At 43.8% G+C, this 24,894-nt stretch overlaps 1 protein-coding gene across 1 annotated transcript; it reads right to left on the bottom strand.

Annotated features, from left to right (window-relative positions):
• Positions 1-2,106: 2,106 nt before the first annotated feature.
• On the bottom strand, positions 2,107-15,495 carry LOC142767027 (uncharacterized). Its single transcript, XM_075868244.1, has 7 exons — positions 15,358-15,495; positions 15,177-15,249; positions 13,099-13,184; positions 5,463-5,579; positions 4,967-5,002; positions 4,830-4,883; positions 2,107-2,127 (listed from the first exon to the last, which is right to left on the bottom strand). Exons 1-7 carry the CDS (start codon positions 15,430-15,432, stop codon positions 2,107-2,109), a joined length of 462 nt encoding a protein of 153 aa, XP_075724359.1. The 5' UTR covers positions 15,433-15,495.
• Between the last annotated feature and the right edge of the window lie 9,399 nt (positions 15,496-24,894).

Here is a 24,894-nt window from a genome sequence, read left to right as displayed (position 1 = left end):
TTCCCTTAATAAAGCTGCTCGTTGATTACTTGAAGAAGTGTTGAAGGGCCCCTTTAGGCTTTCAGCGACTGGCTCTGGCTTCTAGACCAATGTTGGTACGAGGATAAATTTTTTGAACTTTTTACAATTCTATTTAGCATCTGAAATGCATGAAAACCTCGCTTAATTCATGGGTTGTGCATTTAATGTGGCAAGTAATACCACCACAGTGGTGTTGCACAAACCTTGCAATTGTACAAACCTATCCTTGTAAACCTTTTGTAGCAATACTACATGCAGTGTTCAAACAAGACACAAGTTCTGGGGAAGATGGAATCTTGAAGGGATGAAAAATTGTTGAACAGGGAATGACACGGAAGCCAACATTTTTCTCAAGTGGACTTCACAAATACAAGTCCACGGAACGTTGTCTCCACCGGTGTTCTCTTGCTGTTCAAGGATTTTCCATTATACACAACACCGGACTGGAAGTGTCACAATTGCTACGTACTAGACACACTTGAAATGATACAAGAAGCTGCGACATCTACCGTTGTCATCCGGGCATCCTCCATGTAGAGCCCTCTGTAGTAAAGATTGATCCTGTATGTTCCATAGCCCTGAAACCGCCAAGGAAGTTGTGCCATAAGTGTATTGTGACCATCTTAATAAAAGCGAGAGGTAGCATACCGTCGAGTCCATTTATAATTGCCATGCTTGGAGGAATCTACATTTATATGAACAGCATTTTCAATTTTGATGATGCCAAGTTTAGCAATGGTGGTTACAGTATCAGTAAATAAATTAAGTATATTCAATATAATCATACAGGTGCCACTCATTCACAACATAGAGTTTCAGTTTGCTTAAGGCAAACAAAACATGCACACGAAAGTTTCATTGGGACTCCATTTCACGTGAAGCTGGAAGAGCTGGAGATGAAGCATACTAGGACACCTCAAGGTAAAATAGCCTGTCTGATGATGATTTCAGGCTGTTTCGTTCATGGTTTCGAAGGTAAATATGACATGCGATTTAACGTGCGTCTAATAAGTTTCGATTAGCATATGTCTGATTGTCTGTGGTCAGTTGTCAAAGGCAGCGTCAGATTTGTAATCACTCGTAAGAGGAAAGCAGTACAGTGCTGTTGAAGACATGGTTAATTTGGCAAAAATGTAGCATGTGATGCCACTGCATAGAGATGCCGCAAATATCTGTGCTGTGAGTGTGTGTGTAAGATGCTAGTAGCCTGGCAGAGAAATGTTACAAATTTGAGGGTCGCATTTAAAATTGGGGAGAAATGCAAAAACTGTTTAATTAGATTTAAGTACAATTTAAGAACACCAACATAAAAGCTAATCTGCAGTTCTCCTAACATGGCTTGGCTGACAAATTCATTATGGTTTTGGCATATAAAACACCAGAATTCATTGCCCACTTGTTTCTAAATGCCATTAGACTATGAGGCACGCTATTCCTTGTTTGCTCAGGTTTGTGGAATTGTGCTGGCATTCACCAAATTTGGCATGACTTGTTAGGCGCGAGTCTCCCGCCGTGCTGTCGCACAGTATTACTGAGCATATTCATTAAATACTAGTATATCTGTTGAATGAGCTCCTCTAAGTAACTGTGGTTAATATGATTGTAACAGAGTCGTTCAAATGGTGTCATACTGAAAAAAACATTTATCAATTTATTTTCTTCTGTTTACCCTGGCTTTTTCATTTCAACAGGACAGGTATGGTAAACTTGGTGAAACTAACTTAGATGCTGCAAATGCGATAAAAGAGCTTTGTTTCTCAACTAACCTCTGTTAATATTTGTGTGCTGTTGTGCTGCAAAATGGTGCAAAATCTGAGCAGCAGTGCACCGCCTGATTCACCAGAAAAATTATTTTCTGAATAGGTACCTTAGCTTGCGTTCACAAGAATGTGTTTAGAGAGTGTAGTATTGGAGACTCGGCAGTGTGGGAAAACAACAAATTTATAAGCATCGTCTGTAGCTGTGCCTTGGATAAATGCTATATCTGTATATGCATGGTTCGTGTATGTATGTATATGTATGATCAGTTGCAGCTAGAGCACAGTCTCGTGCTTGCACAGAGAAGTGCAAACGCACCGGATTCTACTAATGCTGGCTCTCGCGACACTGGAGCAACGAACACGCATACACAATTGAGCGTACATGTCGCATTGCCTCGCTTCTCTGAAATAACGTGTTTTCCAACATAAGGCGGCGCGTTGGTTGGTGTTGGCACCAGTCAGATTCTCCACGTTTAACCGACCCTTTCATGACCATCGCTGCGCGGAACAGCGGCATCCCCGTCCTTTGCATTGCCATTTTAGCGCATACATCCACTTCTATTGCGATAGCAATCATACGGACACTCTCGGTCGGTTTTCGCCGTCGCCGTCATGTTCCGTATAAAGACCAAGTCCATTACATCGCACCGCGCGTCGTATGTTCCGCGTGTCGAAGGCGGCTGCAGCGGATATAAAACAATCGGGCCATCTCCGTCGTGCGAAGGCTATTAACGTCGCCCCACGTTTGCGGCCTACTGTCGATGATTCCTCATAATGCCCCTCCATGTAGAAGTGGCGCCCGTTGGTACGCCCGAATCCAGATGACAAAAACCTGCCCTACAACGACTCGTTGTGGATTCTTGGGGTCACTTTCGACACGCGTCTCTCGTTTTTAGATGCGGAGCATCTTATACTCGCGCCTTGTAGTGCGCCGTCCGCGCCGTCCGCGCCGTCCACACCGCTTCTCGAACATTCAACAGCTGACGCGCGCGCATGCGCCGTCGCGCCGTCGCCCACTCTTCCACCATCTGTGCATCCCTTCCTCCTCTACACACCGCGCGCGCTTCACTGCTCCACCATCTGTGCACCCTTCCTCCTCTACACACCGCGTTCGACAACTACAATTCTCCTGATTCTCCAGTGGACGCGCATGTGGCGTCGCGCTTCGAGAACATTCAACAGCTGACAGTGCATGCGCCGTCGTGCTGTATATATACTCAAGGTCGGCGCTCGCTCGCTCAGTTGCCGCTCGTCGGTTGGTTTGTACGGCGCGTCGACGTCCAAGGTCGCGGTGAAATGAATTCCAACGAATCCACAAACACAATGATCGACGTCCCTTCGACCAGCGCCGCCCTTTCGCATACGTGTGTACGTGTTCACTCATTTAACACCCCCTCCTACAACCACGTTAACCAATTTAGCCATCGACCCAAGTAAGTCGCAATTTAACACCCCATTTCACAACCACGTTAACCAATTTAGCCATCGACCCAAGTAAGTCGCACTTTAACACCCCGTTAACCAATTATATGCTCCGCATCCTCCTCAGTGTTCCCCCGAGGGAAGCTGCGGGCAATTTTTTTAAGCACGCTGAATTCTTAAAAGACGGAACTGCTAATAACAAAGATTGGGACCTTAGCTTGTATGCACGGTGGCCTCTTGCGCACCAAGCAAAAAGTGATGTTATATCGCAGCGTCATCTTACCCGCCATCACGTACGGTTTGTCGGTCTGTTGGGACGAGCTGCGCCCTGACCGTCGCCTGAAGTCCCGCGTCATTTCCCTGCAGCGCGCGGTTCTCTTAAACCTGTTGGGGGCGTTCAGGAAAACGCGGACTGCGGCCCTCCACGCGTTCATGAGAGCTCCATCGTGGGTCGTTCCAAAAGCTTTCAACTCGTGGCGAATGGCTCAGCCATAATTCATCGTCGTTATCAAATGCTTTGCGCATGTGTAGCGGGTGCCTCGCTTCTACGCAGAATGACGAATATTGGCGTAATGGGTGTTTCCAAACTAGACAAAAAATTATGACTAATGGTGTAAGGGTATCTTGCAAGTGTATTTGTATTAGTAGCCCTAGACTCTAGAAATGCCGCTCATTCAGCTTTCGCTGTGAATGTGCTGCGCTTTCCGTGCAGGGCCGGTGTTCTTTTTTATTATGGAAATGGTGTACATGTAATGAACGTTACAATATTGTTACGGTGACGATTACAGGGGCACTCTGAAAGTTTGCCGTCACCATCGCCGTGATGTTCCGTGTAAGTTATCCATTCTCTGTTACTTGGTTTGTAATCTGCTTTGATTACTGCTGTTTATACGAGATAAACAAATATTTGCTAATATATAAATGAATAAACAAAAATTTACACTTTCTCGCACTAAAGGGAAGCGCTGGTGTTCACTTGTGTTTCCATTGGTACGTTTCCGTGTATGTTTCATTTGTTTGCGAAGTGTGTATATGTTGTGCACCGCTTATGTTACGCCTCCTCCCATTTGTGTGTATTACCGTGTGTGTGCAGCAAGGAACACCAAGCGCTGCTAGGAGAGTGCCACGGGGCGAACGCGCGCAGTATTATATACGAGCGCACAGCTGTGACAGAGAGAAAACAGAGGAGGAGAAACGAAATGGAGGCAGCGCTCTGCCACCTCCTTGCACTCACGCGGAGAGAGGGAGAGTTGGCGCATGCGCAGTGGGGGAGCAGACGGTCGCCTAGGGACGGACAGAGTCCCGAGCAAAAGCTGATTCGCATCTAAGAATATAAACAAGTTCCGGTGCGCGCTGTGCCCACCAGTAAGGCAAGGTTTGGGAGACACTTAAGTTGCGTTTATGAGAAAAGCTCTACAAGTGGGTGTCGAGTAACAAAAGTGTTTTCGGCGTTCGCAAGTGGTTTCATTCTGCGTTTGCGGTACAGCAAGCAGCCAACTTTTAGATCTTGCAAGTTGGATCTAGACACCAGCTATGTCAGTTTGCTTCGTGTTCGATTCTAACTTTCGAACCTTATTTAGTGAACTAAGTAGCGTCAGAATGAGATAAAGAAATTGAGTGCCTTACCATCAGTAAGGCAAGGCCGAGGTACAGCGTACAGGTTAACGTTTCTTCGTACCCCTGAGGAAAAAGCATTGTGTGATGCTAGAAAACGTAACAAGCTAGTGTTGCGAAAAATCAAGGAAGCGGCAAAGCGCACTTACAACACTTGCGAGGCCTTCGTTGCTGAAGATGTGGTCCTGAAAGGGATGTGGCATTGTTGGTTTACAGAAGGCATGTGCGAATATGCGGGTACTTCGAATATTCGAACGAATATTGCTGTATTCGAATTCGCTTCGATACGAACTTGAGTTACTAGAAACTTTCAATCATTAGAAATGAACGAATATGCTAATATTAGACCGCACGCAACCCCGTGAAAAGGTGGTTTTTTAGCTGAAAAGAACATTTGTTTGAATATATTTTGCCAAATAAGGGAAAGAAAGTGTAGCAAATGAGCGGGCTTTTTTCTAAAGTTTTTTTTGCCCACCGATGTTTTGGCACATCGGTGCATGAAACCGGACGTCATCAATTGGGCTGTAGCGACGAGGTGGAAATAACTGGCTGTACAGTGTCTAGAAATATACTGCCGCAGTATATTCCTAGACACTGTACTGGCTGGTTCGCGCACTGCCGTGCATTCGATTTGTGTATACTCACTATCAGCTGGCGTAGTTGTTGGTAGACGAGAGGGAAGAATGTTGCGCCGTGTACGATGTCGAAGATGGCGCCGGTTCCTTTCCAGACAACGTTCACGATTATAAGAGCCTTCATGCTCTGCACGGAACGAATAACAAGCACGCCTTAATTAACTAATGAAAGGCAGAAAGTGACCGTCGGCGGCTCGGCATCACGAATGACGCAAAAAAAATTATGTAATGGCATCACAGATCACGAAAATGTGTGACGTGATCCCGACGCCGCATACCATAACTTGTGCACAATCGACTGAGAAAAAAAAAAAAGCTTGCGCTTTCAGATGGTGTCGGCTGCATAAGAAACCGTATGCTCGATGCTTACTCTTCTTCGCATTTTTTGCGAAGTGCATGGATTGCGTAGCGTACAAGATTAACTTCAAGAATAAATAAATAAATGTGACACTACTGGTTTCTTTTTAAAATATGCGTTAACTGATATGTCAGCTTGCAGACGTCGTCTTCACCAAACAATACACGCACGTTTTAGGCTTCAAATCATAATACTGGCCATGCCAGCCAGCCAGTGATCAGAACAGAAACAAAGAGAAAGAAATGTTATCCGCTTTGCGCAGAGTTCGTCCATATACCATTCGCACTGCCCTAGTATACAGTGCTAGCGAACGTTTCAAAACTATTTCTATTTAGTTTAGTATGCGAATGGTAAATATGCGTTAAACGATATGTCAGCGTGCAGATGCTATACTCACCGAATAACACACGTACGTTTTAAGCTCCATACTATAATACTGGCCATGCCAGCCAGCCAGTGATCAGAACGGAGACAAAGAGAAAGAAATCTTATGCGCTTTACGCAGAGTTCGTCCCTATGCCATTCGCACTTCCCTGGTAAGCAGTACTAGCGAACGTTTTAAAACTCTTTCTATTTAGTTTAGTATGCGAATGGTAAATATGCGTTAACCGATATGTCAGCGTGCAGATGCTATACTCACCGAACAACACACGTACGTTTTAAGGCCCATACTATAATACTGGCCATGCCAGCCAGCCAGTGATCAGAACGGAGACAAAAAGGAAGAAATCTTATCCGCTTTGCGCAAAATGCGTCGCTAATCCTCCGGAGCACGACAGTACTGCCCCGTCACGGATGGTTTTGTGGTGGGCAGACCTTGCCATTTTCTTGTTGGTGTTGGTTGTCGTCGCAGACTGGATGAAAAGATCCCTGGCTTTTGCGGAACTGTACGGAGTTGTTGTAACTGGTTACAAAGCCCCACATGAACTCAGCTCGTCAGAAAAATACGCTCGCTCTTTTAGCTTGGGTGGAAGGGGCCTTTGACAAGTTATAGTTGCGCATTTTTTTCTCAAAACGAACAAACAGACAAACGAGACCAGCACTGACTAAAATTACACCATCTCCGCTAAAGGGAACCATGCGTTGATTCGAAGCAGCGGGAGCTAACGCTTACACTGGCGGCAGCGTTGACGCTGGCTCTCATCGCAGCGTGTCGCAGGAGAGAACCATGGGGAGGCGCTAATCACGGAGTCATAGATGAATGTTTTCTACTGGAACATGCCCATCGCTGCTAATGGGCAATGAGAGAGAGAAAACTCTGATTGGACGCACAGACCCACAGTTCGCTTTTAGTTAACGTGCGCGCTGCGAATTTTCATTGTTCGACAATGCACAGAAGAAATTTCTCACCGGCACTACCTTGGAGGTCAAGATCCAGTGCCTATACACACGGAGTGGCCGGTGAACGGTTGCGCAGCGCGAGCAGTCGCTTTTTTTTTCAACAAGAAACTCGCTAGCAGACGGTGTCTGCGTCGGCGTTGCGAGGCGAAAGAGGGGCTGTAGTAGAGTAGAAAGAGGGGGAGGAGACGTGCATGCGCAATGGGGGGTGTAAACGGCGCGGGGAGGGATGCCTAGAGGAGATACAGGGATAGAGCAGAGAGCGCAGACTAGCAGACGCTGCCTGCGTCGGCGTTGCAAAGCGAGAGAGGGGGAGCGTATGAGAGAGGAGGGGGCGCATGTGCGTAATGGGTGTGTTAACACCGTTGGGAGGGATGCCTAGAGCAGAGAGAGGGGGAGAGAACGTAAGGGAGGAGAAATGAGGAGGGGCGCACATGCGCAGAAAGGGTAGTCACGCCGCACACCGGATAGAGTTCGACATACGAAGCTCTGCATCTAAAAGGCAGTAGAGTACTTGCGAACATTCAGTAGTGAGCACTTGTCACATACGTGGCTACCTTGCAGTTCAGTTAGTAATTAGAAGGCTAGCAATTGTTAGTACGCTTGCCGTTACTAACAGCAATTAGTAGCATTGAATTAACCCTAACAATTAAATTTTATATGTTGTACTAAACATTAAAGACCGTATATGAGCCGTAAAATAAAGGCTGCTAGGAAAACCGTCGTAACCTTTATTAACGCGCTAATTTTCCCACATGTTTTTTAGTAACATCATCATCATCATCATCATAATCAGCCTGACTACGTCCACTGCAGGACAAAGGCCTCTCCCATGTTCCGCCAGTCAACTCGGTCCTGTGCTTGCTGCTGCCAATTTATACCCGCAAACTTCTTAATCTCATCTGCCCACCTAACCTTCTGTCTCCCCCTAATCCGCTTGCCTTCTCTAAGAATCCAGTTAGTTAACCTCAATGACCAGAGGTTATCCTGTCTACGTGCTACATGTCCGGCCCATGTCCATTTTCTCTTCTTGATTTCAACTATGATATCTTTAATCCCGGTTTGTTCCCTAATCCACTCTGCTCTCTTCTTGTCTTTTAAGGCTACATCTACCATTTTCTTTTCCATTGCTCGCTGCATCGTCTTCAATTTAAGCTGAACTTTCTTTGTAAGTTTCCAGGTTTCTGCTCCGTAGCTAAGTACCGGAAAGATTCAGCTGTTATATATCTTCTTTTTGAGGAATAGTGGCAATCTACCTGTCATGATTTGAGAGTGCTTGCCAATTTTATTTATTTATTTATTGATTTATTTATTCATAATACCCCTAAAGGCCCTCGTGAGAGGGTATTACATAGGGGGGGTTACATGAGCAAAATTAGAAACAATAAACGTTAAATGTGCTCCGCCCCATTCTTATCTTTTTGGTTGCTTCAGTCTCGTGGTTCGGCTCCACTGTTATTACCTGCCCTAAGTAGACGTAGTCTTTTACAACTTCAAGTGCACTATTACCTATCTCTAAGCGCTGTTCTCTTCGGAGGTAGTTGTACATTACTTTCGTTTTCTGCAAATTAAGTTTAAGACCTACTTTTCTGCTTTCCTTATCTAACTCCGTAATCATTAGTTGCAATTCGTCCCCTGAGTTACTCAGCAATGCAATGTCATCGGCGAAGCGCAGGTTACTAAGGTACTCTCCATTAACTCTTACGCCTAACTGTTCCCATTCTAGGCCTCTAAAAACCTCCTGTAAGCACGCGGTAAATAGCATTGGGGAGATTGTGTCCCCCTGCCTTACACCCTCCTTGATTGGTATTCTGTTGCTTTCTTTATGAAGCACTATGGTAGCAGTTGATCCCCTGTAGATTTCTTCCAGGATGTTGATATATGCTTCGTCGACACCCTGATTCCGCGGTGTCTGCATGACTGCTGCTATTTCTACTGAGTCAAACGCCTTCTCGTAATCTCTGAAGGCTATGTATAGTGGTTGGCTATATTCTAAGCATTTCTTTATTACCTGATTGATAGTATGAATGTGGTCGATTGTTGAGTAGACTGTTCGAAATCCTGCTTGTTCCTTTGGTTGATTGAATTGTAATGTTTTCTTTATTCTGTTAGCAGTTACCTTTGTAAATAGCTTGTATACTGCAGAGAGCAAGCTGATTGGCCTGTAATTCTTCAAGTCCTTGTTATCTCCTTTCTTATGTATTAAGATGATGTTAGCGTTCTTCCAAGACTCTGGTACTCTTCCCGTCAGGAGACAGCTCGTAAACAGGGTGGCTAGTTTTTCTAACACAATATGTCCTCCATCTTTCAGCAGATCTGATGTTACCTGATCCTCACCAGCAGCTTTGCCTCTTTGCATGCTCTCCAAAGCTTTTCTGACTTCTATCATTACTGGTGGCGTGTCATCTGGGTTACTGCTAGTTCTTATAGTATTAACGTCGTGGTTGTCTCGGCTACTGTACAGATCTCTGTAAAACTCCCCCGCTATTTTAACTATCCTATTCATATTGGTAGTTATTTTGCCTTCTTTGTCCCTTAGTGCATACATTCGACTTTTGCCTATCCCAAATTTCCTTTTCACTGCTTTGACGCTTCCTCCGTTTTTCATAGCGTGTTCAATTCTCTCCATGTTATACCTTCTTACATCGCATACCTTACGCCTATTAATCAACTTAGAAAGCTCTGCCAGTTCTATTTTGTCTGTTGTACTCGAGACTTTCATGATTTGACGCTTTTTAATTAGATTCTTCGTTTCCTGGGAAAGCTTGCCAGTGTCCTGTCTAACTATCCTGCCTCCAACTTCCACTGCACACTCCGTAATGATACTCGTCAGATAATCATTCATTGCATTTACGCTAAGGTTGGTTTCCTCACTAAGAGCCGAGTACCTGTTCTGAAGCGACACTGAATTTCTGTACTTTCCCTCTCAGTGCTAGCTCATTGATCGGCTTCGTGCGTATCAGTTTCTGTCGTTCCTTCTTCTAGTCTAGGCGAATTCGAGACCGTACCATTCTATGGTCACTGCATCGTACCTTGCCAACCACCTCCACATCTGCATGATTCCTGGGTGTGCACTCATTATAAAGTCTATTTTGTTCTTATGTTCGCCATTAGGGCTCCTCCATGTCCACTTGAGGTTTTCTCGTTTTCGGTAGAAGGTATTTAAAATCCGTAAATTATTGCGTTCTGCGAATTCTACTAGTAGCTCTCCTCTGGCGTTTCTAGTACCGATGCCATAAGCTCCCACTGCGTGGTCTCCAGCCTGTTTCTTCCCTACTTTTGCATTGAAGTCTCCCATCAGTATAGTATACTGTGTTTTTACCTTACTCATTGCCGATTCCACGTCTTCATAGAAGCTTGCAACTGACCCGTCATCATGGCTGGACGTAGGCGCAAAAGCCTGTACCACGTTCATCTTGTATCTCTTATTGAGTTTAATTACGATACCTACCACCCTTTTTTTTAATGCTATATTATTCATCTATGTTGCCAACTATGTTTCTGTGGATAAGGAACCCCACTCCCAGTTCTCTTCTGACAGCCAAGCCCCGATAGCTAAGGACGTGCCCGTTCTGTAGCACTGTATCGGCCTAATCTGTCCTCCTAACCTCACTGAGCCCTATTACATCTACAGCCATCTAGCTCCTCGAATAGTACAGCTAGACTTGCCTCACTGGATAAGGTTCTAGCGTTAAACGTGGCCATGTTCGGGTTCCAATAACTTGATACGTGGCGTTTAACGTCCCAAAACCACCATGCGATTGTGAGAGACGCCGTAGCGGAAGGCTCCAGAAAATTTGACAACCGGGGGTCTTTCACCCAAATCTGAGCTCACGGGCCTACACCATTTTCGCCGTCATTGAAAATGCAGCCGCTGAAAACGGGATTCGATCCCGCGATCTGTGGGTCAGTAGCCGAGTACCTTGGCCACTAGACCACCGCGACGGGGCGATTGTTGGTAACAGTAAAATTCTGAAGATGAACATCACGACAAAAACTACGAGTTATTATACAAAGACCGCCTTCTTTAAAAAAAGTGTTTAATTATTTAGAGTACTTGGTACTCTACTATGGGAGAACAGAAAGCCGTCCCAGTCGAGCTACAAGGAACAGGCACAGTATGCGTTTAAAAGGAATCTTCGAAGATTTAGGTTTAGAGTACGTGTTCGACGATTTAGAGACGATGTACTCGACTATGGGAGAGCGATAAGCTGTGTGTGTTAAGGATACATATTTAATGATTACTTGTACGTCGTACTCAATAACAATGGGACAGCAGTGAGCCATCACTATACAAGCTTACAGAACCTTTACTTCCGAAACAAAAACTTCACTACACTTGAGACGCATTTCCTGAGCTACTGCAGTAATATTTTCAAGCTTGGAGTACACATTTGGTGCCGGTGAGAACTTGTTTGTTAGGGCGACTAATTATAAACATTGACCTATAATTTCATACTCATTTACCTGATTATGTGCATCCGGACGTAGCGCAAGACTGTCAATCAACTGTATTAAATGAATAATACGTCATGTTTATTTTCTATAGAACTACCACCACAATAAATCGCATACGACGGCTGAGACAAGGCGCTAAATATGATTTTCCAGCTTGATTCATGTACACGTTATTCGCCGATTAGACCCACTGAAAAGTGATATGTCGATACGATTCCGGTTATAACTTCCCACACTGGACGTTAACGATCATTGTAGTTTAAGAATTCAATGCTTGGGCAGAAAAAGTTAGTAACCGCTGCAGTTACTACATGTTCACTTGATACATGTTCACTTGCCGCAGCAAAAAGTGGTGATGGTTGCAGCTACCAACTGCCAACGATGCTGGTAGTCAATGGGTAGCCAAAGGTTAGGAGTAGTCTGGGAAGGTTAGCAACCGCTTCTGTTACTATTTTTAGCTCGCAGTTACTACCTTCTACCTTTATAAAAACGTGAATTATAACAATTGCGACCAGTCTTTCAACATAACTAGGCGAAAATTATTACGACAGGGCTTAAATGACCCTTAAACAACCTCTGAAGATATGGAGAACGAGCGTGTTATTTTCTCCTGGTGTTTCTCATCTTTTCGACGTAATTCGTGACGCCAACAGTTCGTTCGCATGACGTCATGAGGAAATAAAGGAAAGTTTAAATTTAAGGGCTCGTTTTCTCTGTTAGGTTCGAAGGTCGTGGTTTATTCAAAGGCCGTAGGTTCGGATCCGGTCGCTGGCAAGTTACCTTTTCGTCCATTTTTTTTCTTTCCATTTACGTTACAGTTACTTATAGTAACATCCCCTATACTTTCTCTGGTATTATTGTCTGTAGGTTCTCATCAATGTTCACGAGGAAATAAGCTCTCGATTGGTCGACATGTGAGGAATATATTTCGTAAATTGTTTCTAAGCCTAATTTGCCATGCAGTCCCACGACCGCTCTGCCGTGTCTCCCCCGACTATCGAGCGCAATCATTTCATTTCAGTTCTTTTTGTGTGTTTTCGACCGCGAAAGCGGATATAAGAGCGCGTAGCCGAAGAACGCAAGATCCTGACAGGCTCATCGCTTACAGTTGACATTGTCCAGGTGTTTTATGAAGAAATACGAGGGGAAGATAGCACATGCATCTTAAGAACGGTAGCGAAAACAAGAGAGAAACCACACTATTGTCCTCAAGCTGGTATTGGTTTAAAGCCCTCTAACGAGCCATTCACCTTCATTCCGATCGGGTATGCGAGTTACACATTGCTTTTTTGTTATTGCTAGTTTGCGCGTTTATAAAGTTTCCTTTTCTCCGCATTTGAGCCAATCTTTTAAAACGCAGGGCCATTCCAGCGTTGAGCGTCCTCCCTCGTCGTAACCGCGAGCAAAGGACCACATTGAAAGATGTAAGCGCACGCGGTGCGCGGAGAGCACAAGTGCAGATGTGAAGAGTGATATTCATAGATCCACTTACGAAGTACACGCCGATGAGGAGGCCCAGGTCAGTCACTACGCCGGCGAGGAAGCGGACAACGAGTGTTATCACGTACAGCAAGAGAGCTGCAAGATATCGGTTCTTTCAGTACAAGAAGCATTCTGATCATGCTGTTGCAGTGAATTTAGACGAAAGGAGAGGAAATGAGGTAGTTGATCTCATACAATCAAAGAGTATATAAAAATGCAAAAAAACAACATATGAGAATTATTCACCGTAATATTGCTCATTGGACAACACATACACAAAGTGTCCCAAATGTCATGCGGCACAATTATAAAAAAATGAAAGTCATTATGCGAAGCATGCTTAGTAGATTTTCCTCCCAGTATACTGTAGTAGCCACTGCTAATATTTGTTAATGAGTTTTATTTATTTAGGCCTAATAATGTTTTTAAACGACAAGTGCTTATCTAATTATTAAAACGTCGGTGAGACATACGTAGGCATGCTCAAATGACACCTGACTGCACTATTTTCATCAGCTTGCTAATTAAGTGCTAATTTTTCCCCGAATGGTGAAGAAAGCACGCGAAATATGAAAAATAATACGTGACTACGCTCACACCCGCAAAAAGTGGGAACGTTGTCTTGACTTGCTACCTCCTCTTGTTTTAGGGAGCTGCTTCCGGAAGTGCGCTGGAGTCTAGTCACATGTCATTTTTTTAGATTTAGAGTGCTTTCTTTATTAGCCAAAAACGCGAGCACGCAATTAGTACGTTGTTAAAAAAGCGCACTTAATTGTCATTAGAACATGCCTCATTGACATTTTAGCAACTAGGGGAGTATTGGTTGAGTTAGAAACATAACTAGCTCTAATTCACGAAAATTAGTAGTAGCTGCTACAGTGTGCTGGGAACGACGTTAACCAGGTATGCTTCACGTAACGACATTCCTCTCTGTTAAATTGTGCTGCGAGAACACATCAACGTGCTGATTTCTAGGGGAGCGCACTGATCAGAGGCATAGACGGAAATCCCCCCCCCCACCAGGGAGGGGGGTAATTACTCCGTTTAGCACCACAGCTTTTTAGACTTGGCGTTAGGTCGTTTAAAGTGCACAGAAGCTATTATCGTCATGAATGACCCCGACTTTTTAGCGCGTTGCTTGACGGGCGCGTTTTTCTCGTCCTTTTTTTGTCATCTTTGAGACCATAAAAATTAGGTTCTACCGTTAACTGGTTACCTAGACTTTGTTAATTAAGATAATTCTAGCTAATGTTATACTGTAGAGATCGCTAATATATTTTATATTAAAATATTGGTAATTAAGGTGCCATAACTACGATCTTGAATACGAACTTGTAAGTCATGACATCGCTAATTAAAATCTCGCTAATGTAGATACAGCTTATAAAGACCAAGCTAATTATGAACACACTAATTAATCGCTAGCTCCTGGTAGCCACGACATCTTGCTAAGCAAAATTGTTCCACGCGCCACATAGCCAAGCCGTGAAACTCCTAGCCAAACCTAGCAACAATTTCGTCGAGTTTTTAGAAGCCGACAGAAGCAAAGTCGTCCACAAGTTGTGCTGTTTGGCCAGCCATGCACCACCAGTGCAAGCTGGTCACATTTTTTTATAGGTTCGTGCATGCATACATAAACATGCGAAATTGAAAAAAAAGTTTGGGGTATCTCAAGCCTTCCCCATAGCTTGCAATGGCTACGCCATCGATGGAAACAACGAACGTGTGCTTTTCGTCTAACGTACTGGGACGGAGACTGCATACGCAGTCCAATGTGTGGTTGCTGCGACAGCAAACCACTCACGGGTTCACTTTTTTATCCGAGCTAGCAGTCGCACTGCCGGCGCGATATGTGGAGGATTGTGGCTGTCTGATGGTGAGCATTAAGTTTAACAATCCCACGCAGTCGCAAAACATTGTGTATGGACCTCACAACCTGAGCTACAAGATCAGTATAAGTAACTAATTAATCGCATTCTTTACAGCAAGTCACGCATCCCACGTTTTGAAACTGCAAGGTTTTAGCTATATCGTCGCTTCGTCAACTTTGCAGCGTACGTAATTCGCTGCTCAGTCTCTCCGACTTACGCTGCTGCTCGATGTCGAATTCCAGGAGCACCTTGTCTTTGAGCGTGAAGAACAGGAGGATGGAATTTATCAGCTGAAAGAGGAGGCGTGAGTTGAAGTTAAAGTCGTTGCGTCTGGCATGAATGATTTGCTTCTCAAAGCCGTTGTACTTCGAACCATGCTTATGACACGCAGCGCTCACCAAGCATTGCAGGGAAAATATGGCGATGCTCAGCTTTGTCTGGAGCTTCAGCCAGGCGATCCCAGATCGAAACATTGCTTGATGCACTGCTTTCCGCTTGCCTCTGTGGCCGCACTTAGGACGGGTGCGCTCCTACGGCACACGATGATGATTATATTCTTCATACATGGCTCATGTCCACTTTGGGGGATCGGCCAATTGCTCACAGGGAGAACAGTGTTGTAGATCCTAGTAAAATTTGAATGAATGAGGGAGAAGTTGACTCTATTGGTGCAAAGCTTAAGAAACAGCCAGGCCGGTTGTTCTTAGGGCCTCAACGTGACCTTCTTCACCGATGCTAGATTTTTCCTTGGCGTAGAGTCGAACCACCGCCTGTAACAAACTATACAAGAATGTCTGAACTCCAGCGCCAGAACCAACGTGCAGAGCTGGCTGTGGCTACCCCAGTAGAAGCGTGAGTCTTTCGTAGCTCGTGATTGGCTCGCACCACGCTTGGAAATTGGCGGGAATCTAGGCGCGGCTCTCTGTGGACGGTGCGCACCCACGTTTCTAGAATCAATTGGTGTGGACTGTCTTCACCGGTGGGCGGGGCTGTTGGGCAACGGCGCGTGCTAAGCAACGACGCGGAGTGTTGACGAAGCGGAGGTCCCCGCTTCGTGGACACTTGTAAAACAAGGAAGATGGCGGTCTTCTCTTCGCCAGGCCATCGCGTTTCTATGTTTTGCAAGTCTTTAGTTTGCGAAGTATCACTGCTTTTTATTTAACTGATTTTCTTAAGCTTTGACGTGTTCGTATAGTTGTGTTATATCTTGACCGTACCGTTCTTGTACACAGATTTACGAAGAAGCCTTCGGTTAAGATTCGTGTCAGTGGCTACGTCATCAGGAGTGTTTCATGAAAAGGCAATACACAGTTGTCCGAACATCAATTGACACATTCGCAGCCTCTACACTAATCCCATACCGGAAATCGCACTGAGTTAGCCCGTTACGCCGTCAGTTCTTGCAGGCAATCACATCGGCCAGCTTCTTCATCGGGAGAACGAAGAAGGCTGACCATTCTGAACGCGCAAGTGTCGCAAAACGAGACGAAACAACTGCGTTTTATGCGAGCTAAAGCACGGTTTTTCTTTTTTTTTTAAATTTATGTTTATAACTCTTGCGCTCGCCTTCGGTACCGCAGACTTGGTTGGTTGCTTGGTGGGTTCTTCAACGTCTTGGCGCCACCTTCTTCGGGAAGTAGGCCATAGATCAGACGGTGCCTTGCTTAGTAAACCAATTGAATTACGCAGACTTCATCTTGTTGTTTGTTTGTAGCCTGAAGACAGTGGCACATACGCATTGTGCCCACTCTGGGGGATGCACCAAGAATTAAGTTACCTATGAAAGGTAACTGTTTTCTTTGCTTACAAAAAAAAACAGTGTGAAAAGTTATACAAAAAAAGAGCAAACAAGTAAAAATAAGGGCTGTTTCAGCAAAATAAGTTGACTTTTGGAGCCGACCAGAAAGCTGTGTGTGCCTGACCCGAATAATTTGGGATGTCTGTATTACATTTCATCACATTTTAATATAATTCAGAAATACTTTTCATGTATTTATTAAAGTGGACATTATGTTAGCATCTATATAGTGGCTTGAATGAAACTACGCACCGCGTGTAATACGTCTCTGAGGCATTGTCCAAAGATGCGGGTCCGCCCATATCAAGCATACCGCCCACATCAATCAATCAAAGTTCTACCTGTGTTAAAAATTTATGAAGTGCTCTGCAAGAATCATAACCTGCCGCTGATGCAATAACCTTCATCCCCTGTTCGAATCTCGGAAACCAGATTAGTGGTATACGCGCATCTCAAACGTGTTCGCTGTCGCTTTCAGACGCGCCTCGCAACACCTCACGCCGACGCGGCTGCAGTATTTTCGTTCAATTGTGTTCCACACGATACGAAGTATTGGAAAACTCGTTTTAGGAAGATTCGTGGACGTTCATATATTGCTAGCCCACGTGCAAGAGAACAGCGACGTGTACAGCTATATATAGTGAATATATTTCGGCCCGATTTTCCGAGCACAGCGACAACGAAAAAGAATAGAAAACGAAGACTGCATAGGCTGTTCTGATGTCGTGAGACTCAGAAGGGCTCGCTTTAGAAACCCCCAAAAATAAACATTTACCGAAAATCTGGTTTTATTTGCGGTCCGCCTTATTGCAGTGTCCTGGATGAAACCGTATAGCAATCCCATAGGGACACTGAGTCACCGGTATATCAGCTATCACTGCGGAGCACCGATCCTATGTACTAGCTGACACGTGTTCGCTTTGCTATACAGACAACCGCTGCTGCGCAACTTGGAACCAGAGCAATCACTGACGATGGCATCTCGATGGACGGGATCGACTTGGCAGACAGTTATTTTGAAACCACACTGCCAGTGTCCACTTTGACTGTCACTGTAGACCGGACTCGACCACTTTCTTTTGTGTAGGTGCTTTTAAGAGAATGCTCTAGCTGTTCCAGCTAGTTTGAGTGAAAATGTTGGAACTCTATTTTTTGCCTCGGCACCCTCTTCATTTTTTAACCCATGCTGTTGGAATAGCCCAACTTTCAATTACGGCGTGTCTCGTTTCGTCTCGCAGCAGCAGCAACAGCGGAGAAGAGATACAAATGACGGAAACAAGACGATAGCAAATGGGCCTCTGCCACTCTCTGGCACAGAGATATAGCAATATTCTTTTGAAGTATGCCTCAGAAGTCACCGAAATTGTCTCTTTTTATTCGCTTTCGTTGAACAGCATTCTCCGGAGCTAACAATCTCCGTGCTTCTTTACACACAGACCGTGTATATGGCGCTTAACGGAGAGCGCCCTATTTGCTCTTTATAGGAGGAAACTTCACCGTTGATCAAACGATTTGCCTGCAAGGTCACTTACCCTCGTACCTCTTGTGAAATGCGAGGCCCTCGCTGTCGCAAGGTGTCCCATCTTTATTGATTCCTTGCAGTTTTTAACCTGACTCCCCTGTTCGCGTCTGCAGGCACTTCTTTCGTTTGCTTATCTCTATCGTTCTGACTTTGAGAGGGGAGTTCATGCTTTGTGAAGTTCCTGTCGTCTATGTCCCGTTCAACCTCCTGTCAAGTCCGTATTTATCCTTTCTTGAAGAAACGTCAGACCAAGGGGGAGATTCAGGCTTGGTTAGTGTAGAATGTTTCTGCGTTCCTGCTCTATAGCGAATTGCTCATTGATTCTACCTTGCCTCGCGATGTGGTAATCGCTTGACTAGCTCAGATGGTGCCTGCAATAGTGCCGATCCCGCTTTTTTTTTGGAAGGGGGGGGGGTTGGGAATAATCTAGAAAGACTGTGAGGTACCGGCCGCGCTACAATGTTTGAGAAACTTCGCGATTGTTTCAGACTGTCCGGTAAGAACAGGGCGCGAGTATAGTGGGTTTTACCCTGGAGCTAACGCGAATACTATAGCGTTAAATTTGGAAAGTTCTGTCAGTGGACGCGTTTCACGGGCTATCACTTTTATCGACGACTGGCGATTACCTTGGGCCCTTACCGTTGCTTTGTGAGTGACACATTTGCTGGGAACAGCTGGTTCGCCCGATAAACAGTTCCATCCTTACCGGCTTTTGTACCGCTTACGTACTTCACCTTCGCAAGCATATTTCGAAATGTTGGTTTTGGGTTCGAGCCCTGACCAGGTCGATTCTTTTTTTTTTCGAAGAAACCCGTAATGTGTAGTTAGAAACTCGTATGGATTTGCTAATATTTACAATACACATAAAACTCTTAGGCTGTTCTATGTTCATGCGGCTATCGTATTGCCGGCAATGTCCCCCTTTATTATCAGTACACAACAGGTCGAAGTATGCTGATGCAGTCACGTAACTTTGCTGATTCGGAGAAACTGAAGCTTTGGTTTCTTCAAACCAATATTTAAATTGAATACTGAAGTTCTGTACCTAATTCAGGAAAAACTCTTGGGACGTCAGGCATTGCCTTTTTTTTTCAAATATTCGGGCAGCGCAACGTGACGGACGGTTAATGTGGGACCATTTATACAAAGCACGAAGACAAAAAGCGCGCCAACATTTGATTCTGGGGCCACTTTGTCTGTTGATGGAAGTCCCGACGAGATGGCGCCTCTGAACTGCTCCCTCTGATCGTCCGTGGGATTTCCTCGGTGAGCGAAAGTATGACGGAGTACGCAACCGAGAAAGACCTGGCCCTTGTGAATTTCAACTGGAAAAATGAGTAACAAACGAAAATAGAACTGGGGAGGGGTGAAGCATGCATTGTGTGGCGGTGTATCTCACAGCGAAATCACTGCTAATAAGCATGATAACGAGACGCATCACAATGTGACGAAAACTCAGGTGTTGGTATATTCAGCCCGAATTTAGATTGATCTTATTCCATTCGACTACCCGATTTCATACCCGTTTTTGTGGCTAAATTTCTGGCAGTAGTGCTCGCCTTACGTAAGTTGGATGCGGCAATTACATCAGCTGTTTTAATAGCAGTTCTCTACATCCCTGTTCGGCACTTTCTGTTGGTACTGAATTCCAAGTAATGAAGGCGTTCCGTGCACTAGTACCTGCGCATTTGAGAAAAGTTTGATGAGTTTGGATGCCTGGACATAAAGGCTTGTTTATCAAAGAAATAGCCGATTAATTGGCGAAGTCGCTAATAAGGGGACCTATCTTACAGTACTTTCCATCATCCGCTCATTTGACTGCTACTTGATTTCGCAGACGTGCGAATATGGAAGTCTTTGGAGACACGTCACTGAGAAAGTCCACTGATTATTGACATTTATTATATTCCTGACAGAGAGTATTCTGCCAAACTAGTAAACAAGAAGTAGCCATCACGACAGTGCGCTACCGGGTACTGAATTTAAATTTTTACAAGCACAGGTCTGCTCAGGCACCTTTGTTACTGTGCGCGTTCTGTGGTGAACTGAAAAAAAAAAAGAATATATTCTTTCTTTTTGACCTGCAGGTGGTTTACTACATACAGAACGATAAATCCTTTGAGAAATACCTTTGCGTGGTATTGAAATGGATTTATCTGTGCCTGTCATTTTATCTTTTGGAGCCTATACTTCTTGGTTCTCCAATGCGAAGGCATGCGTGGTTGTCAGGGGCTATATTAATGAAGTTAATCGGTTGACTAACTAATCAGTATTATTATACGAACATGTCTATAAAATAATCGTGTAAAACAACAAGGTTATTGCTTTAATAAAAAGTATTTTTAAATAAATATATCTATTAGATCAATAACCATGATTTTCTAGGTAATCTGTAGTCTTTCTATTAAATAACCTGCAATATTCTAACACTTCAAACCATTCTATAAAACCACCCAATTCACGACCCATACCCCACAGGGGGTATGCGCCACAGTCAAAAGGTGAAGGATAAGAGGAAGAACCTAACTGATGTAAGTCGCCTCATTGTTTTGAAAGTGATTTATTTGATGAGGCACTGTATGGTATCAAACCTGAAGCCCAGAATGCTGGGAAGGCTGTTACCGCTCCACTAACGTCCTAGGAAAACGGCGTCGAAATGCAGCTTACCCTAATGATGATGACGATGATGATGATTATGATGATGATGATGCATCAACTATGGCTCATACCCACTCAGGGGTATTCGCCAAGAATTGTTTGTATGAATTTTTGGCCTTTCAAGTGATAAATGATCCTAAAAAAAGAGGAAAGAACGTAAATAAAAACAGAAAGAGTGCAAAAGTTACTCTTTGCCATTCCGACCAGACAGTACAGTGCTTTTCTTCTTTTTTTTTCAGTTTTCTACGGCATGTAGGAAGTGTGTTTCAGCAGCACCTACTTCATCGGCTATTAGGTGACCTTCTCGATTTTTGGTGTAACGGTGACGTCTAAAAAGCACCATCACTTTGCAGACATCTTTCAAGGAGTGCTGTTTCAAGTATACAGCTCTACTGTAGAGATCCATGTTTGTGCCTCTTGTTCTAGATAAAAGAACTCGAACGGCGCTGCAAAGGCAAACTAATGTTTTAAGCAGTAGCAACGAGTCTTTAACTTACAGTATGAACCAATGGCGAGTAATGGGATTTATTCAATTTTTGTGGCACGCACCCTTTTATGATGAACCATAACATGCCGATAAGCTGAGATCTTCGCCCGTGAAATTATAAAGTGCACTGCTCCGGGCTTTGAGGCTGTTTTAATTAACCTCGTTAACGAAGTGGGACGTAGCACTCAAAAGGCACTTCAAAGCCGCAGAAAAATGCTTAAAACACAGGCATAACACCTAACAGTTGGCGAACGAGTAGTATCAACCTAATCTATAAAGCTAATGCAGAAAAGGATAACATTGGCTCGTATGGACCGCTAACCATTACATCGATGCACGTAGTAAACACACACACACACACACACACACACACACACACACACACACACACACACACACACACACACACACACACACACACACACACACACACACACACACACACACACACACACACACACGCGCGCGTGCGTGCGCGCACACGCACGCACACACACACACACATACGCACACACACACACACACGCACACACACGCACACATACGCACGCACACACATGCACGCACACACGCACGCACATGCACGCGCACACACACACACATGCACACACACACATACACACACACACACACACACACACACACACACACACACACACACACACACACACACACATGGTGTGTTTTACGCCGCGGTGGACCTTGGCATAAAACACTTTTGTGTTAAAAATGATAGAGTGTGTAAATGCATTACCTGTTTTATATTTATTTGTTTGCCGATTTGTAAACTTATCAAATGTATATCCACCCTGCCAAAACCCTATGTTAGGGTTGCAGTATTCATAAATAAATAAATAAATAAATAAATAAATAAATAAATAAATAAATAAATAAATTAAAATAACTTGGGCAGAGCATAACGATGATTTGGCAAAACTTCGAATAATTTTTAGTCGACTCGCAGTTGAACGATAACGTATTTGTTTTTATTCTGTGTAAGAAAATATCTAAAATAGAAAATAGGGCATTATTCTATGGGGCTTCTTTAGATATCACGACAACGTTCTCTGTGAAACTTTGTTCCATGCATTGAGAAGAATGGACATTCGATGACTGTTTGAGGTAAATATTCAGAGATAAACCAAGAAACTCCGGCAATTTTTTAGTGTTCACCGATTCAACAATACTTTCTACACATATTTTCTTCGGTACTTGGTGGATAAGTGCCAAATTATACTGCCGCTAGTCTATTAGTTTTTTTTTAGAAAACGAGTTTTAAAAATTGCTAGCCGATTCCGGAAAGACGCTTGTAAACGCGGGTGTGACCTAACGTGCCTACTTATTTTGAAGTCCCGCCTCGCCCAGTCGACAGATGCAGCGCGCTTTCTTCTACGAGGTGACGGCGACTCAAGTACATTTGTTCGACTTTGTCAGCTGCGTAGCGTGTTAGTCGTCGTTGACATCGAGTCTTAACAGTAAGCGGGCACAACCAAGTAGTCTGTGTGTAGGAGTCAAGAAGCAAATCATTGTCAATGTTGCTGAAAGGACGAGCACAGTCTATCTGCGTGAAAGCAGCTTTTATTAGAGTTGAATCACGTTAAGATCGACAATGTTCCTCGATTCATAAACCACCGCCCGGAGCCAGATGTAGAAACCGAAACATATGTGAAACAAAAAGGTTGTTGAAAGGCTGTTAATCGGAAAAAACAAAATAAAGGCCACATCACCATCATTTAACCAATCATCAATCAACAGATATGATAGAACAAAAGGTTAACAAGAACAGGATAAAAACTGTTAACCAGAACAAGATAGAAGGCCACAATTAATGATCCGGCCGGTGCATTGCTTTGTCCTGTCATGAGCATTCACTTTTTAGATATGCGTGTATTTTTTTTCTTAGGCCTCCTAAGACGTGCACGAACGGCGATTCAGAGTTTGTCTCCGCGGCCTTGTTAGGTGTGCCCCCGGGACGGCTTTATGCTCTGCCATAGTAGAGTACCTCGAACTCTAAATCGTTAACAACTTTTTCTAAACACATATATTGTATTATTTGTGGTGGAAATAAAGTTTGAATGATTGAATATTGAGTGACGAGGAGATCGATGCTGGGTACGTCAGCTGCTTCACGCGCCGGCAAGTCGAAATCAAAAGGCAATTGTTCTGGCTGCAATCATGGCTGAACTCGTCACTGGTAAGTTCAGACGGGCTGGTACAGCTTGATTTTGCTTCGAATGACATCGCCAACATTTTAAAGGCGAAGCATTTCTTAGCGAACTTCAGTGACCTTGAGCGTATCTATCTATCTATCTATCTATCTATCTATCTATCTATCTATCTATCTATCTATCTATCTATCTATCTATCTATCTATCTATCTATCTATCTATCTATCTATCTATCTATCTATCTATCTATCTATCTATCTATCTATCTATCTATCTATCTATCTATCTATCTATCTATCTATCTATCTATCTATCTATCTATCTATCTATCTATCTATCTATCTATCTATCTATCTGTCTGTCTGTCTGTCTGTCTGTCTGTCTGTCTGTCTGTCTGTCTGTCTGTCTGTCTGTCTGTCTGTCTGTCTGTCTGTCTGTCTGTCTGTCTGTCTATCTATCTATCTATCTATCTATCTATCTATCTATCTATCTATCTATCTATCTATCTATCTATCTATCTATCTATCTATCTATCTATCTATCTATCTATCTATCTATCTATCTATCTATCTATCTATCTATCTATCTATCTATCTATCTATCTATCTATCTATCTATCTATCTGCCTGTCTATCTATCTATCTATCTATCTATCTATCTATCTATCTATCTATCTATCTATCTATCTATCTATCTATCTATCTATCTATCTATCTATCTATCTATCTATCTATCTATCTATCTATCTATCTATCTATCTATCTATCTATCTATCTACCTATCTATCTATCTATCTATCTATCTATCTATCTATCTATCTATCTATCTATCTATCTATTTATCTATCTATCTATTTATCTATCTATCTATCTATCTATCCGCTTACGTTTGGGTGCGCTCATGGTCACCCTCTTGTCTTTGCGTGAACAAAAATTAGCATGGGAGGGTAAGGTGGTCTAACGAATATGACGTGCTGGTCAAGACTTGAATAATGTCACAATCCCGTCGCGTACGTCGTCAAACACTTCCCGCCTGTCAGTGGCACATACCAACGCGAGGGTATGTGCCGCTGGTATGCGGATATGTGCCACAGGTGATTTACACTTAGTATGTATCCAGAAACGACGAGAACAATTTTAACGCGCGAGCGTTAAGAAATACCCGACATCGGTAGCGTCGACCCGACGAATGCAAAGAATAACAGTCAGGGTCCCAGCTGGAATTCAACCCAAGCACTCTGTCTGGCAATGAAGCATTTTGCTACAGAGCTACGCCAGACCTCGGAACTATTTTTCAAATAGA

This window comes from Rhipicephalus microplus, chromosome 1 (assembly GCF_043290135.1).
Source record: "Rhipicephalus microplus isolate Deutch F79 chromosome 1, USDA_Rmic, whole genome shotgun sequence".
NCBI lineage: Eukaryota > Metazoa > Arthropoda > Arachnida > Ixodida > Ixodidae > Rhipicephalus > Rhipicephalus microplus.
Note: the sequence above shows the minus strand (reverse complement) of the source record. Positions and strands in the feature narration are given on the sequence as shown.

Coding starts and splice junctions, on each gene's coding strand:
- LOC142767027 (XM_075868244.1), bottom strand. CDS start 15,432: ATGTTTCGATCTGGGATCGCCTGGCTGAAGCTCCAGACAAAGCTGAGC. Junction 5,580..13,098: donor TCCTCATCGGCGTGTACTTC/GTAAGTGGATCT, acceptor CGTTCCGTGCAG/AGCATGAAGGCTCTTATAAT. Junction 2,128..4,829: donor TCGGCCTTGCCTTACTGATG/GTAAGGCACTCA, acceptor TCGTTGCTCCAG/TGTCGCGAGAGCCAGCATTA.